We start from the raw sequence: 13,074 nt of genomic DNA on the forward strand, positions 1-13,074 counted from the left end.
TAGTTAATGTTTTAAATGTTCAGAGGATGGCTACATCCAGATCCTGGAAGTATTGAGCATTATTTTCACAATTTTTGCGTATAAAATGATGAATCAATTATCAAAACATTACTCTCGGTCGAAAGACTAATCGATAAGTGAACTAATTGTTTCAGCCTAACTCTGTTTTAAGATCAAGTGTTTGTGTTTTGTTGTGTATTTTGAAATTTTGAAGGGAAGTTTTCTATTTTACATACCTTCTATAGAGTCAAAAATAATAGAAATGTTAATTAGTAATGAAAATAATCTGTAGTTGCAGTCCTACCAGCCATGCAGTATTATATGTAGATTTTCAGATGCTTATATCTGAGATTTCTGCCTCCACCACAATACGACAGAAGTGAATGGAGTTCCACTTGTGGTACCTACACAAAAAAATGACATTTAAAAATGTCAGTAACAATGTAGGTTTCCAGAAACGATGTCCTGTCTGCTCAGTCATCATCCACAGACCTTACCGTGAACAGTTCTATCCAAACCACGTTTTACAGAAGTCCTCATGAAAACTGTCTGCATGGCGTGAGAAAATATGCTTCTGATAATTTGGGTGAATGAAAAACGACTTTAATGTATAAATGTTCTGACTGGTGCCAGTGAAATGAGAGCGCTCCGTATGTGATGGTGCAATTACACCTACACCAAATCGCAGTATAATCCTACCAGCATAAGCAGACTGTGGCGTTCACATGGGTTAGCGCAGTAAAATACCCTCGCTCCTCCATTTAGGATGGGCGTTTTCAAAATGTGTTATATAATGTGTAGGTTTTTTTTTTTCTGCTCATTGTCGTCATGAGATGCTTCTGTATGTCAGCAGAGGAAACCTGATGTGAGACATACCTGCTGCTCACCGAGGAGGAAAAGCTGAGCACAAAGGATTTGAATTTTGCCGTAATGAAAGATGAGTTTATCACAGGGGACCGGGAACAACTAATAAATCACCTGATGCTCGTGTTATGCACGTTGACGTTTCATTAGTTCCATTTCATTACTCGTATCAGTGGGCCTTTCTTCAAATGTCACAGGAATGAAAAATCTCTGGACCGGTCGCTGCTCGCCGTCGCAGTGACCACACAGAAGCAGCAGCAGTAATTTGCTCCTCGGGCCAATACTGTAACAAACAGAAGGTCCAGTGAACCAGCTCTGCTAAACTGTTTAATATCAGGGCTGTGCGCTGCTGAGCTGCAGCATTCTCCCTGTCTGTCTCTCTGCCTTTTTCCTCTCCTCGTCTCCCCTCCCATCAGAGTGTATGAAAACACGCCAGCCTGTTTTATAACAGGCCTTCTTGTTGGATTAATCTGTGCAGGGGTGCCAATCTGTAGGCCAGAGTCAGTCTGTGTAGCCTCTGATAGCAGGGAGCGGGCACAGGGACAGGAGGAGGAGACGGGCTTTAAAGGCCAGAGACGCTCAAATTATTTGAGGTCAGTTGCCCTTTTACCACTGTGGCAAAAAAAAAAGAAAAGTTAAACAGGAATTTCTTTTCTTAAATTATCATTCAAAACAGATTGCAGTGTAATATTCATGATTCTCACTGCAAATTGTTCCTGGTGTACGAAGAAAGAGGGTCCGTCTGAAAGATCTTTGATTCAAAGCTAAATTATCCTCATACGGTCTGATGAAAAACAACTACAGTGTAGAGTAGGGCTGAACAATTAATAGACGTATTATCGAAATCACATTATGGCAAAATTTGGTATGCAAATCACAGGAGCTGATAAAGGTAAAGGTCACAAAAGAGCATAAATGAAACACTGTGGTGTTACGGAGACGCCCAGGCCTACAAGTCAGATCCTCCGGACATAAAGGAACATGCTTGTTTGGTACAAGACCCCACAAAAATCACATCATCATCACATATCCTGACGCATATCGCAATATCTGCCAAAGTAATCACCATATGATTTTTTTGCATATTGCTCAGGCTTAGTGTAGAGCTTTAGGCGGAGCAGAATTCAGCCAAAAGTCAAAGTTACATTCATACACATTATCATTAGCTAATGAAACCAGGCAGGTTTATGTGAGATTGTAGATGAGGTCTATTTCATGTTTAATACTCATTATATGATGATTTAAGACCTACTTATTTTAGTAAAATGTCTTTAATTTCCAGCAAGTTCTTCTGCATGAATTTTTTTCTTCTTTTAAACTTGATCTGTGTTTTAGTAATGGAATCTTTTATGTGGCTGATCGTAATCGAAGAGCCTGGCACAGAAGACAAGGATCTTTGTTTGCAGTGTAATGTAAGTTCATGTTCATGCCTGACATCACTGCATCACTTCATCTCTGCAATGGTATTTTTTATAAGTCTATGTGGGTTGGGCACTTGTGTGTGCATGACATAATAAATAAATAAATAACTGTCTAACTGGGAAAGTGACAACACCTTGTTTCCTTGTGAAATCTTACAGCAGCTTGTTTGTATTCACATGTTAGTGATAAAGATCATTTAGACAAAAGAAGGTGGAGGAATTTTGTGCTTTTCACTGAATTACATTACACCTTGGTCAAAAATTTACAAGCTCTAATTAAAGCAGAAAAAGGAAAAGAACAATCTTTCAGTCCAGCTGAACCACATTCTTATCATCAAGCGTGCTCCTCCTCTCTCCGCTGTACCTGATGTTTATCTCTGTGACTGAGCAACTCCAAGAGCAGAGGGCAGATTGTGAGATTCATTCAACTGCATTTATCCCAAACTAAATGCTTTTAGCGTGTTAATAACACTATTATCATCCCTTTTTATCAACAATAACAAAGAATAAATGGCTTCCTGCTGTGCATTATGAATTTCACAGGAATTAAAGACTTTTAAAAAATGAATACATGCTTTTTAAGTCCTGGAAAAAGAAATTCCATGCAACAAAATGAAAATATTGGGTTGCTACATCATAAAGTAAGCACTTCTGGGGAGGAGGGGGAGAAAAAGAAATGGCGTCACATGATATCGAGGTGCAGATTCAGAGATGGCTTTTGTTTTTCTGGGGCAAACCTCGGGGGACCACCAAAAAAAAAAAAAAAAAACTGCAATCATTTTGAGCAGCCGCCACCTCGGCCTGTCTCCTACTCCCTCCACTACGTCTGTGTGTACAAGGAAGCCTGTGTCATTCTGTGGCCGCATGTGCCACAATCCCGCCAACACCAAAGATATAACTGCTGTTCAAATTAGAGAAACCCCTCATGTGCAGTGTCCCCTCACTTCAGTCATACTGTGCACCAGTTATTTCCTCTCAGAAAGCCACCAGTGCAAAGCGACAACGACAAAAACCGGAGTTTGTATTTGCTGCATTAGCACATCCAGACTATTTTCTGTCTTCGTCCCAGCACATGCGGCTTGGTCAGGTGCTGATAAGTCGCCTTTGAAAACAACAATGTTGCCAGCATCAACAATTACGGCTTTAGAATATAGATTTTCAAAGAGTAAAAAAAAAGGTTTGGAGAGCAGACAGAGACACACAACAGACACAGACAGTCTGTATGGAGACGCTGTGGCGCACATGACGACAGTAAGGAGAGAAATGGTGTCATCCAGTTGCCAAGAGAAAGCCCCCGTCTCCATTCTGACTGGTCGGGTATTAGCCTACTTTCTCTTTGTTGCCAGACGTCATGTTACCTGCTGTTGTCAAAATCAATTAGTCTAAGTAGCTGAACCTGAGCAGCACCGAGAATAGCCTCCGCTCATCTTATTACCTGTGAGAAGACCTCACTCCACTTCGATCAAAGCAAATATTTTCTCCACATGAGAGTAATAGTGACACAAAACTCCATAGATAAAAGTCTGAACTCTAAAGTAGGGCTGAAAAAAACTTCCAGTCCTCTTTATGCATTAATTTAAAGGTCCCATATTGTATAAAGGTAAATGTTCATGTGCTGTTTGATTATAAAGCAGCTCTAGGTTCTATATTAAGTCAGGACTTCTGGAACTTTGTGATGTCACAAATAAAGCAGTCTCTCAGCCATGATCAGAAGAGATGCTCAGAGCCTCCTCTCTTCTGATTGGCTCACCGACCTGTTGTTACTGGAGCTCCAGAGAGAAGTCTGAGAGAGGAGATGTAAAACTACACTGAGATGGTTTTTGGTTCTTAAAACAACAGATATATCTTCTATGATTACAGTGCAGATTAAACAGAATGAAAAAAGCAGCTCATACATGTGATCCAAAAGATGACGGGAACTGAAGTGCCAAAACATATTCCTCCAAACAATAAAAAGAAAAACTTAAAAATGATCTCCTTGTCGATGTACATACACACATACACACATATTTTTTGACAGCGCTGAAGCTCCATTGCTCTTATATCCCTGTAGCACTGACACGCTCCTCCATCTATTCATACAGTGATAAAAACCTTCAAAATACCCAAACTATTCAAAATTCTGTAAAACTTTTTCTTTTTTTTCTTTTTTTTTCATAAAACTGTCCTGGATTATATTTTGTGCCACTAAGATGCCAAATGATTGCATTTCAGAGCAGCCTTTCATCCTGAGAATGACAACATATGACAAGCCTATTTAACACGTAGTGACTGTGACATCAGCCTGTAAGTAAAGGGAGTCAAACCCCAGCAACGACAGCTTGAGGCTCAGACAGACGACTGTTTACACAGCTTGAAAACTATGAAACACCAGGTTTGAACTGGCTGATTTAGATTGGCCTTGAGGAAGGAGTCTGGAAGAAGCTGCTGAACATCTTTCTTTCACAGATACCGAATTTCCATTTTTGGCCTGGAGTTTGTGAAAACACCTGAGCTGTGAGGGGGGAGGGGTGGCTGCAACTTCAGGTAGTATTGAGTAGTGCTGTAGCAGTATCTGAATATCAGCAGTGTTGAGGAAGCACTGGGCAGCTTCCAAATGAGCACACATCTAATTTACCTGTAGTTAAAATAGTGATTTCCCTGAATAAATAAGTTGTTAAAATTCACATGCCTGTCAACTGAGGTTGCTCAGATCAGTCTGTGCATCACTGCACAAAGCAGTTGTTTTGAAGGGGCTGTCGGGAAGCGGTTAAGCAATTGATGGGATTATTCACCGCAATGACCCTGCTGATCAGGCTGCTGATCGGCATTCATTTGAATGTCAAACATGCATTATTGGGCATGCATTAAAGGCGACAAAATTCAATTAACTATAATTACGTCCACTGCTACAGTAATTTTTCGCTGCTTTACTGATGACCCTCTCGACTTTAATACCGTTATCCTCATACATTTAACACAAGCTCAGAACAAATTCTATGATCTGGGTTATTTTTACATCAACAGAGGCACTTTTGTTTAAACATAAGTGCATTTCTTGGATTCCTTTAATGGGTTCGTTTCCAATGTGCACTAAACAATCACCGTTCAGTGAGATAAAAAACATGGCTTAGTGTGCATGAGAACAAACGTGCGGCGGTGACCTGACACCAACACCAACACTGTAATAACCAGCATCTGAGCCCTATCATCCCCTTACCTCTTTGGTCCTCTCCAGCTCGTTGTGCAGCGCCTGTTTGGAGATCTCCACCTCGATGATCTTCTGTCTGAGCAGCTCGTTCTCATCCTCGGCTCTGCTGCGTTTGTCCTCCACGCTCTCCAGCTCGTTGTGCAAACGCACCGACACGTCTTTCGCCACCTGAGATTGAGAACAAACAAGCGGCATTAATCTACATCGTACAAAACAGGTTCACGAATATTTACTTAGATGTGCCGTCAACACACATGATACACCATCTATGTATTTAAAATGGGCTGACAGATGCACACCAACACACACATTACACCAATGTATCAGGCTGTGTTAAAAATCTAAAAAATCTAAACATCCACAAGCTGCTGATCAACACATTGTAGTTCTGAATTTATCAGTCAAAAATGTAAACTGAATATCTTTGGGTTTTGGACTATTGATCTGACAAAACAAGCGATTTCTAAACATCACCTTGGCCCTGGAAACTGATGATAAAGCCATTATTTTCTTAAACTGCTTATTTCTTTATAATTTTTATTTCTCGCATCCTACGTTACTTAAATTAATTTAATCTGTTTTCTCACAAAATTGAATGAGTTTATAATTTTGATTGGCTGCCTTGCATGAAGCACTTTGTGACTTGGGTTTTAAGAAGCGCGCTATAAAATTTTACATATTATCATAAATAAAACAATTGACAGATTTATTGATATTAGTATTTGTTAGTTGCAGCCTTTGTCAGCGGTCTGTATGAAAAAAGCATCTCCGCTTTTTATTTACTGTTTTCATTTTCTAGTTGGATGTGGTGCAAATCATTTATTCACTTTAAGTCAATCTGGTTCCCATGGTTCAGCAAACAATGAAAAGGTGCTGTGGATCACCTCTTTAAAAGAGTTATAAACTGTGTGTCATTAGTCTTGGCTCAATGAAGAGCTTAACTGTTTCAAGATGACTGCATGTTCTGTTTTGAGGGCGTCACCAGGTAGTAATGATAAAATTCTGAGGCAACACTGGCATGAAAATCGTCAAATCTAAAAATACCTAATTAGCATTACTTAATTGCAAAGAAACAAACATACGGTAGATACTGAGAAGAGCAAAGACACAGACCTTCAGGTCCTGCTCCAGACTACGGAGTAGCTCTCCGTCCACGTGGCCCGTCTGTGCGACCCGCAGGCTCTTCTGCTCGGCCTTTCGCAGGCGGTACTGCAGGATGCGGCAGTTCTTGTTGGATCGGTCCAGTTCCCTCCGCAGCTCCTGGAGCTGGTAGACCTCCTCCTCCAGGTAGCTGTCTCGCATCTCCTCCATCTCCGCTCGCAGCTCGTCCACTTCATCCTGAGAGAGAGAGAGAGAGAGAGAGAGAGAGGGGAAACAGGGCCCAGCTGTTACTTCAGTTACAACAATGATATCCAACACTTGTGTCATTATGTCACTTGGCTTCTAATACAAACCCCGTGCTGTAGAAAATGTTGGACGAGAATTGTAAAACACCATCATGCTGGCTTTTATGGTTATACTATAATCAATGTTATCGTTACTCTTTGTGAACAGCAGCAAGCACTTTAGAGTTTCTGTGTATGAAGGTTAAAGGGGATGAGCTGAGTTTAGCCTGAAGGAAACATCCGAGTTAAAGTGCTGTTGCTGTAAATGATAAACTGTCCAATTCTGTAGCAACAATACTTTAACTGGTGAGCAGGGGAGTTATTATTCAGCAGCTCCACAGTCATGAAGCTACTGATATTTATATATTTGTAGAAGTTTTGATACAGAAACATAAAACTAAAGGTCTAAAGCTCCCTACAATGTGAAAAAAAAGTGTTGGACAAACAAATTGCTCATGTACATTTTGCATGTTTGTGTGCGTGATCTATCATGCTCAAAGTGCCATTTTGTCCTAAGGATTATGCACAAAGAGAACCGAGAGAGAGGCAGACGGTTCATCCTCTGAGGACCAAGAATGTGCTCATTAATTGTCACAGCATTCTGAACATTCGATCTCGGTATTTCATATGTACAAGGGTAAAATGCTGCCAGTGGAGACGTCGTAGGACAGATCAGAGATTCGGCCTCTGAGCTTCATGAAACTCCACTGCAAATTTTCCTGTTAAAACATGCAGACGATCGTCCAAAGCCAGTCATTAGTTTTCACAAATTGAGGCTGGGAGGACACTGGGTTTCATGTGCTGTACAGACTGTGAAGCCCTTTGAGGCACATTTGCGATTTGTAATTTTGGACTACATAAATGAATTAACTTGACTAGAGATGGAAAAAAAAGAAAGAAAAAAACAGATAGGAGAAAAGACTGTGATGTCTCTGCCAGAAAGACTGATACATTTGATATACTGATATCTTTTATTTCTCTTGCTATTAAAGTATTAAAGTTTGGTTTTCCCAAGCAGTGATTTTAGTAGTGAAAAGACAGTTTATCTACATTCATTTTTAGGGTTTTCAGGTATGAAGCTGTTAAAAAGTACAATATATATAAATAACATACCTTTGTAGATTATGCTAATGCTTTCATACGATTACATATGAGTTCCAGTAATGCAAGTACTCTTAGTGCTGATGATATAACATCACTAGTTGGCTCTAAGCATCTTATCTCTTGGATTGGATGCATTCATATTCATCCATCTCCTATCGACATGAAACAACCCAGATTTATCCGTGGTACTGAGATGCTACAATAGTTTGTTGATAACCTCGGGGGTTTTTTGTTTGCCTACTGTGCTGGGGAATCAGTTTGCTCAGCAGATTTCCCCTGGGATGGATATTCCTTGTGTGGCACCTGATGAAAAGACAATTGGATACTGAAAGGGGAGGGAGAGAGTGAGAGTGTCTCAATTAATGAAAACCAAATCTATCCTCATTTGGAAAAGCACAGAGCCCATTGTTATCTGAGGAGGGCCCTGGAGGAAGGAGCTAATGACCTCGCACAGGGTCAGCCCAATCGATGGCCAGGTTAAAAGCAGAACCAGAGGCAGAGCAGCATCCTGGGAGCAGGTATATTTAGGGAATATCACTGATCTTTACGGACAGTGTGTAACCGAGTCATCCCCAGCACTTAGTCATCTCTTTAAAGGTGTTAAGTGTGGCTATCTTTACTGAGCAGTCGCTGTAACTAATTAGAAATGAATATTTTTGCTCCCGAGCTCCAGCTGCAGCAATCACGGCAGGACACAGAGAGGGATTAATAATCATCATTCCTCATCCAGTAGCTTTCTCTGCCCATTATTTATATAAGTGACGTGTCCATAAAGTGAGTTCTGCTCAACCGACAATTAAAAACTTAAAGATAATCAATTTGCTATTATAAGCTGGAGTCAGCAAATGTTTGGCATTTTTGCTTTAAAGGACAAAATCTTAATCAATTTCTGTTAAGTAATTAATTTACAATTGAGTAATTGTTTCAACTGTAGACATACTGTAGGTTTGCAAAAATAAGTTGATGAGTTGACTGACACCTTGGAAGCTGGTCTTACTTCATCAACCAACAAGTATTCAGCAGATTATAATAATGAAAATAATTAGAGCCGCCACAAGCAATTATTTTCACCCATCAATCAATCAAACATCAATAATTTGCTTAATCAAATGATATTAGTTAATGTTTTGTCTGACCAGTAGACTAAAACACAAAGATCTTAGGTTAACAATGATATTAAACAAAAAAGAAAGCAGCAAATCTTCACACTAAAGACGCTGACATCAAACAATGGGGATTGTTTAATTCAATTTTCTGACACTTGATTAATTAAAAATCAAATAAGATGCAGGCTTTTGAAAAACTGTAGAACTGAAACAAGTGTATTAATCTATTACTCAACTGACAGAAGATTCAAGTGGCAGCAATTTGGATAAGAATTGTTCAAGAAAAAAAATCCAAATATTTTCTCGTTCCATCGTCTCAATTTTTGTTATTTCATATTTGAGGGTAAACTGAATCAGTTTGGGTGTGCAGCTGTTGTTCAAACAAAACAATGCTCTAGGCAATTTGTGTTATTTTGTGACACTTCATTGAACAAACTTTACGGTCCAATTAACTGATTAATTAAAAGGTATTCAGCAGATTATCCTGTCATTAAAATAATGGTGAGTTGAAGCCCCAAATTTCAGTTTCTTGGCATCATCCAGTTGGTTTGATTTGGATGCAATAACAAAGGTTTACATCCCCTTCATGACCTTTGTCACACATTACCCCCAACTTTCTTTCACTCTTCTCTTAATCCAATCAAAACAGGCCAAAATACCTAAACTACAATAGAATAACACTAGAATTAAACTGAGAGGTGTCAACTCTGAGAAAAATAAAAATAAATGTGATAAACGTGTTTTCTCCATAGAGCCTAAGAGGCAGCAGTGACGGGGTCTCCCAGACATTTTGGGACACGGGGGTTGGGGGTGTTTTCGGAGTCCACCTCAGAGACCCAGCTGGCAGACTGACAGCCAGGCGGGAGGACGTTTGAACCCCACACACATGGGACATCTGACTGTTATCAAGTCCTGTGGGATAAAGCCATTACAGCGAGAGCCAGTAAAGCTGATTAACTCTCTTGTGTTTTCACCGAGCCAAAGAGAGAGACCCAGACATGCGTGATCAAGTTTGAAATAATACTCACAGCAACATGCAAATAAACCTGTCTCCCATCTGAAAAAACTGCAAGATTGTTTGCCGCATTATCTGTTTGCCTCCCCTCCCCAACTTATTGGGATAGCCTACTTATAGAAAGGGGGGGGGTGTCCTGCATGAAATCTTCAAGTAGGATCTTCATGCAAAAATACAATGGTGGCACATTGGCACACCGTGGATCCATTATTTGTCCACTTAAACAGCCCATACTTGTGTGTAGTTGATGTCAACTCACCAGTTAATGTCCTTGTGCAGATGATACACTAACTTCAAAATGTTATGTATGCCGCCTCATAAAAATCACATGTTAAATAAGAGTAAGTGTTTCCCCTGTGTTCAATCTGTTCACATGGAGACAATGTGTCCCAAATGTAACACACAGGGGACAAAATGATGATGAGTCTTTCTGTCAAAACAGGTTCTGGTGACTTGACAGCAACGATATTAAAAAGACAATTTAAACTTAAAGGACACACAGGGTGAAGCCACTATCAATAAATCTCCCATCAATGAAGGTCAAACCCATGGGGATACCCGGGAAGGTGAAAAAGACATGATGGATGGAGAGTGAGTCTACATGGGGATGACAGCTGGCATCAAAGGGAACTGTGTTTAGATTGTGGTAATTTATTCAGTAAGATTATGAGTTAAATTATTGAGCAGGTGGAAGTTGCTCAAGGACACTTTACTAAACCCGGGACTTTACCGAACCGGGACAGTTCTGTGTCTTCTTTGAAAACCAGCTGCTGCTGTATTAGGAGATCAAATGATGCAGCACAAAATTTTTTAAATGTAAAATTGAACTAGGTGTTTATATGAAGCATATGCAACAAATAAGCATCACTGCCACCACTGATTCTCTTGTTACTTGTTGAGATAACACCGCCTTACCTTGAGGTAGTCGTTTTCAGATCTCAAATCTTCAATTTCCCTCAGCAGGTCCTCCTCGTTTACATCCTTGGTGCCTGGCAGTTTGAATTGTGCGCTTGTTGAGGGTTTCTCCTGCTTGTGTTTCTCTCCGTGCGCCCCCGGAGCGGGCTGAGCCTGAGACATGCTTCCCTTGGCGGCGGAAGCCTCTGTTGTGCGCAGCGGAGCAGAGCAGCAGCAGCAGCAGCAGCAGCTCCGGTAGCTTCTGCCCGCAGGGGATTATCCGCTCCCAGCTGATCCCGGTCACTGGAGCCGGTACCGGACTCTGCGTCGCTACTAACGGCCGGTGCCAGCCTCTGCTCGTCCGACAGCGGCTCGGACGGGCAGTCTGACAGGTCTGAGCTGCTGTCGGTCTGGCTGACGCGGCCGAGAGGCGCTCCGGTCGGTACCCGAATCGGGGATCCATGGGTGTGAGGGCCCGGGGACCCCGAGGCTAGTTTCCCTTTCTTGCCTTTGGCGAGAGTCGGACTGCTGGTACTGTCCGGTCTGGTGCTAGTGGCTTTGGGCTCGGCTGCTGCATGCTGGGGCACCTTAGTGGGCTTTTTCGCGACAGTCGACTTGGTGTTACTTTTTACCGTGGCTGGTTTCTCCTTCGCCCCGGTGGTGTTGCGTCTGGAGCTGCGGTTCGGGTGGGCTAAGGGCACTGTGGCAGACTGCTGCTGCTTGTTGAGTTTGGGGGATTTCGGTACGATGGCAGGTGGTTTGGTGGAGCGGGAGTGCACATCCTTGAGGAAAGGTCTGGCCGGGGAAGGCGCTCGGTTCAGTCTCTTCTTCTCCAACTGGTGGTTCTGCGGTTTGGTGTCGCTGCCAGAGCCATTGGAGCTCTCCATTATACACCGACACCGGCAGCAGGAGGGCGTTGAAGGAAACGATCAATCCACAGCACCGCGGAAAATCTCTGACATGCGACACCAGGAAAACAGCCAGGTTTCTCTACCTTCTTCCTTGTCGGGCTGGGGATGCGCATCCTGCGTTGTGCTGGATGTTTTACTCCATCCTGTCTGCATTCACCAGGTTGTCATTGTAGTCCCCTCTGCCTGTAGCCCCCTTTGGAGGAAACGCTGCAATACAAAAAAGGGATTACTGGGACGGATGGGCTGACAGACAGGTTGCATCTGCAGACAGGGTTTGTAAGGCTCAAGTTAGAAAGAGAGGAGTCAGTCGGAGTCGCGTCAGCCCTCTTCCTCCTCTGCACGCCGGGTCTCCATCCCTCTCCTTCACCGGGGTGTGCGTGTTGGGCCCCCGTGTCTCGTACCCCCTTTCCTACTCCTTTCCTATCTGACATGTAAGATCTGCAATCGCTGCGGTGTGAAGCTCGACGGCCGTGATTTTCTTCGGGGCGCATGCGCTGCTGCCTCACAAGTAACCCAAGCACACCCCTTGTTTTCTCTGGGACCAGGCGGGACCAGGTCTGACAAGCTTTGGTGCGCATGCCTTAATGACACACATATATATATATATATATATATATACATATACAGTATACACACTATTGAACAGCCTCACGTGAGGTGCAAAAATACAGTCAGGAGGAACCAATAACCTCCTATTCCCATGGAAAATCTGATGTCAGTCAGATCTTCAAATCATTTTTTTCCTCAAGACCCCAATCCAAAATCTCTAATCTTTATACTGAAGTAAAACCATCACCTCTACGGCATCAATTCATTTTTGTGTAAGAAAAATCTACTCAAGGTCCCCTGAAAGCCACAGATCCAGCTTTTGGAAAGACAAACACAGTCACACGTTTAAATCAAGACCATATTCTGGTAATAAATATAGATATCTTTAATTGCATTTCATTAGTTCAAGAATGCCACAAGTTATAAATACCACAAATCCGCTTTGAACATGCCAAAACTTCCCAAAGACTTGAAACGGGTTTAATACAAAGTACAGTCTTCCATCTTAAAGGATACACATTTCAAATAAAAGCATTTGTTTTAATGTATATTTAAAACACAGAGTAGCATAAGGCTTGGCTACTAAAACAGGGTTAGTGGCAAATGCTAAAAGTAAGGTGGGGGTTGGGGGTGGG

At 41.8% G+C, this 13,074-nt stretch overlaps 1 protein-coding gene across 1 annotated transcript in view; it reads right to left on the reverse strand.

Annotated features, from left to right (window-relative positions):
- mtcl1 (microtubule crosslinking factor 1) overlaps positions 1–12,386 on the reverse strand; it is a 73,138-nt gene extending 60,752 nt beyond the window's left edge. The window contains 4 exon segments of the mRNA XM_023410873.2: positions 5,485–5,643; positions 6,589–6,813; positions 11,001–11,206; positions 11,209–12,386. Coding sequence (XP_023266641.2) covers positions 5,485–5,643; positions 6,589–6,813; positions 11,001–11,206; positions 11,209–11,866 — 1,248 coding nt within the window. The 5' untranslated portion in view covers positions 11,867–12,386.
- Between the last annotated feature and the right edge of the window lie 688 nt (positions 12,387–13,074).

This window comes from Seriola lalandi, unplaced genomic scaffold, assembly GCF_002814215.2.
Source record: "Seriola lalandi dorsalis isolate HSWRI2012SDOR001 ecotype SW California unplaced genomic scaffold, Sedor1 jcf7180002054441, whole genome shotgun sequence".
Lineage (NCBI taxonomy): Eukaryota > Metazoa > Chordata > Actinopteri > Carangiformes > Carangidae > Seriola > Seriola lalandi.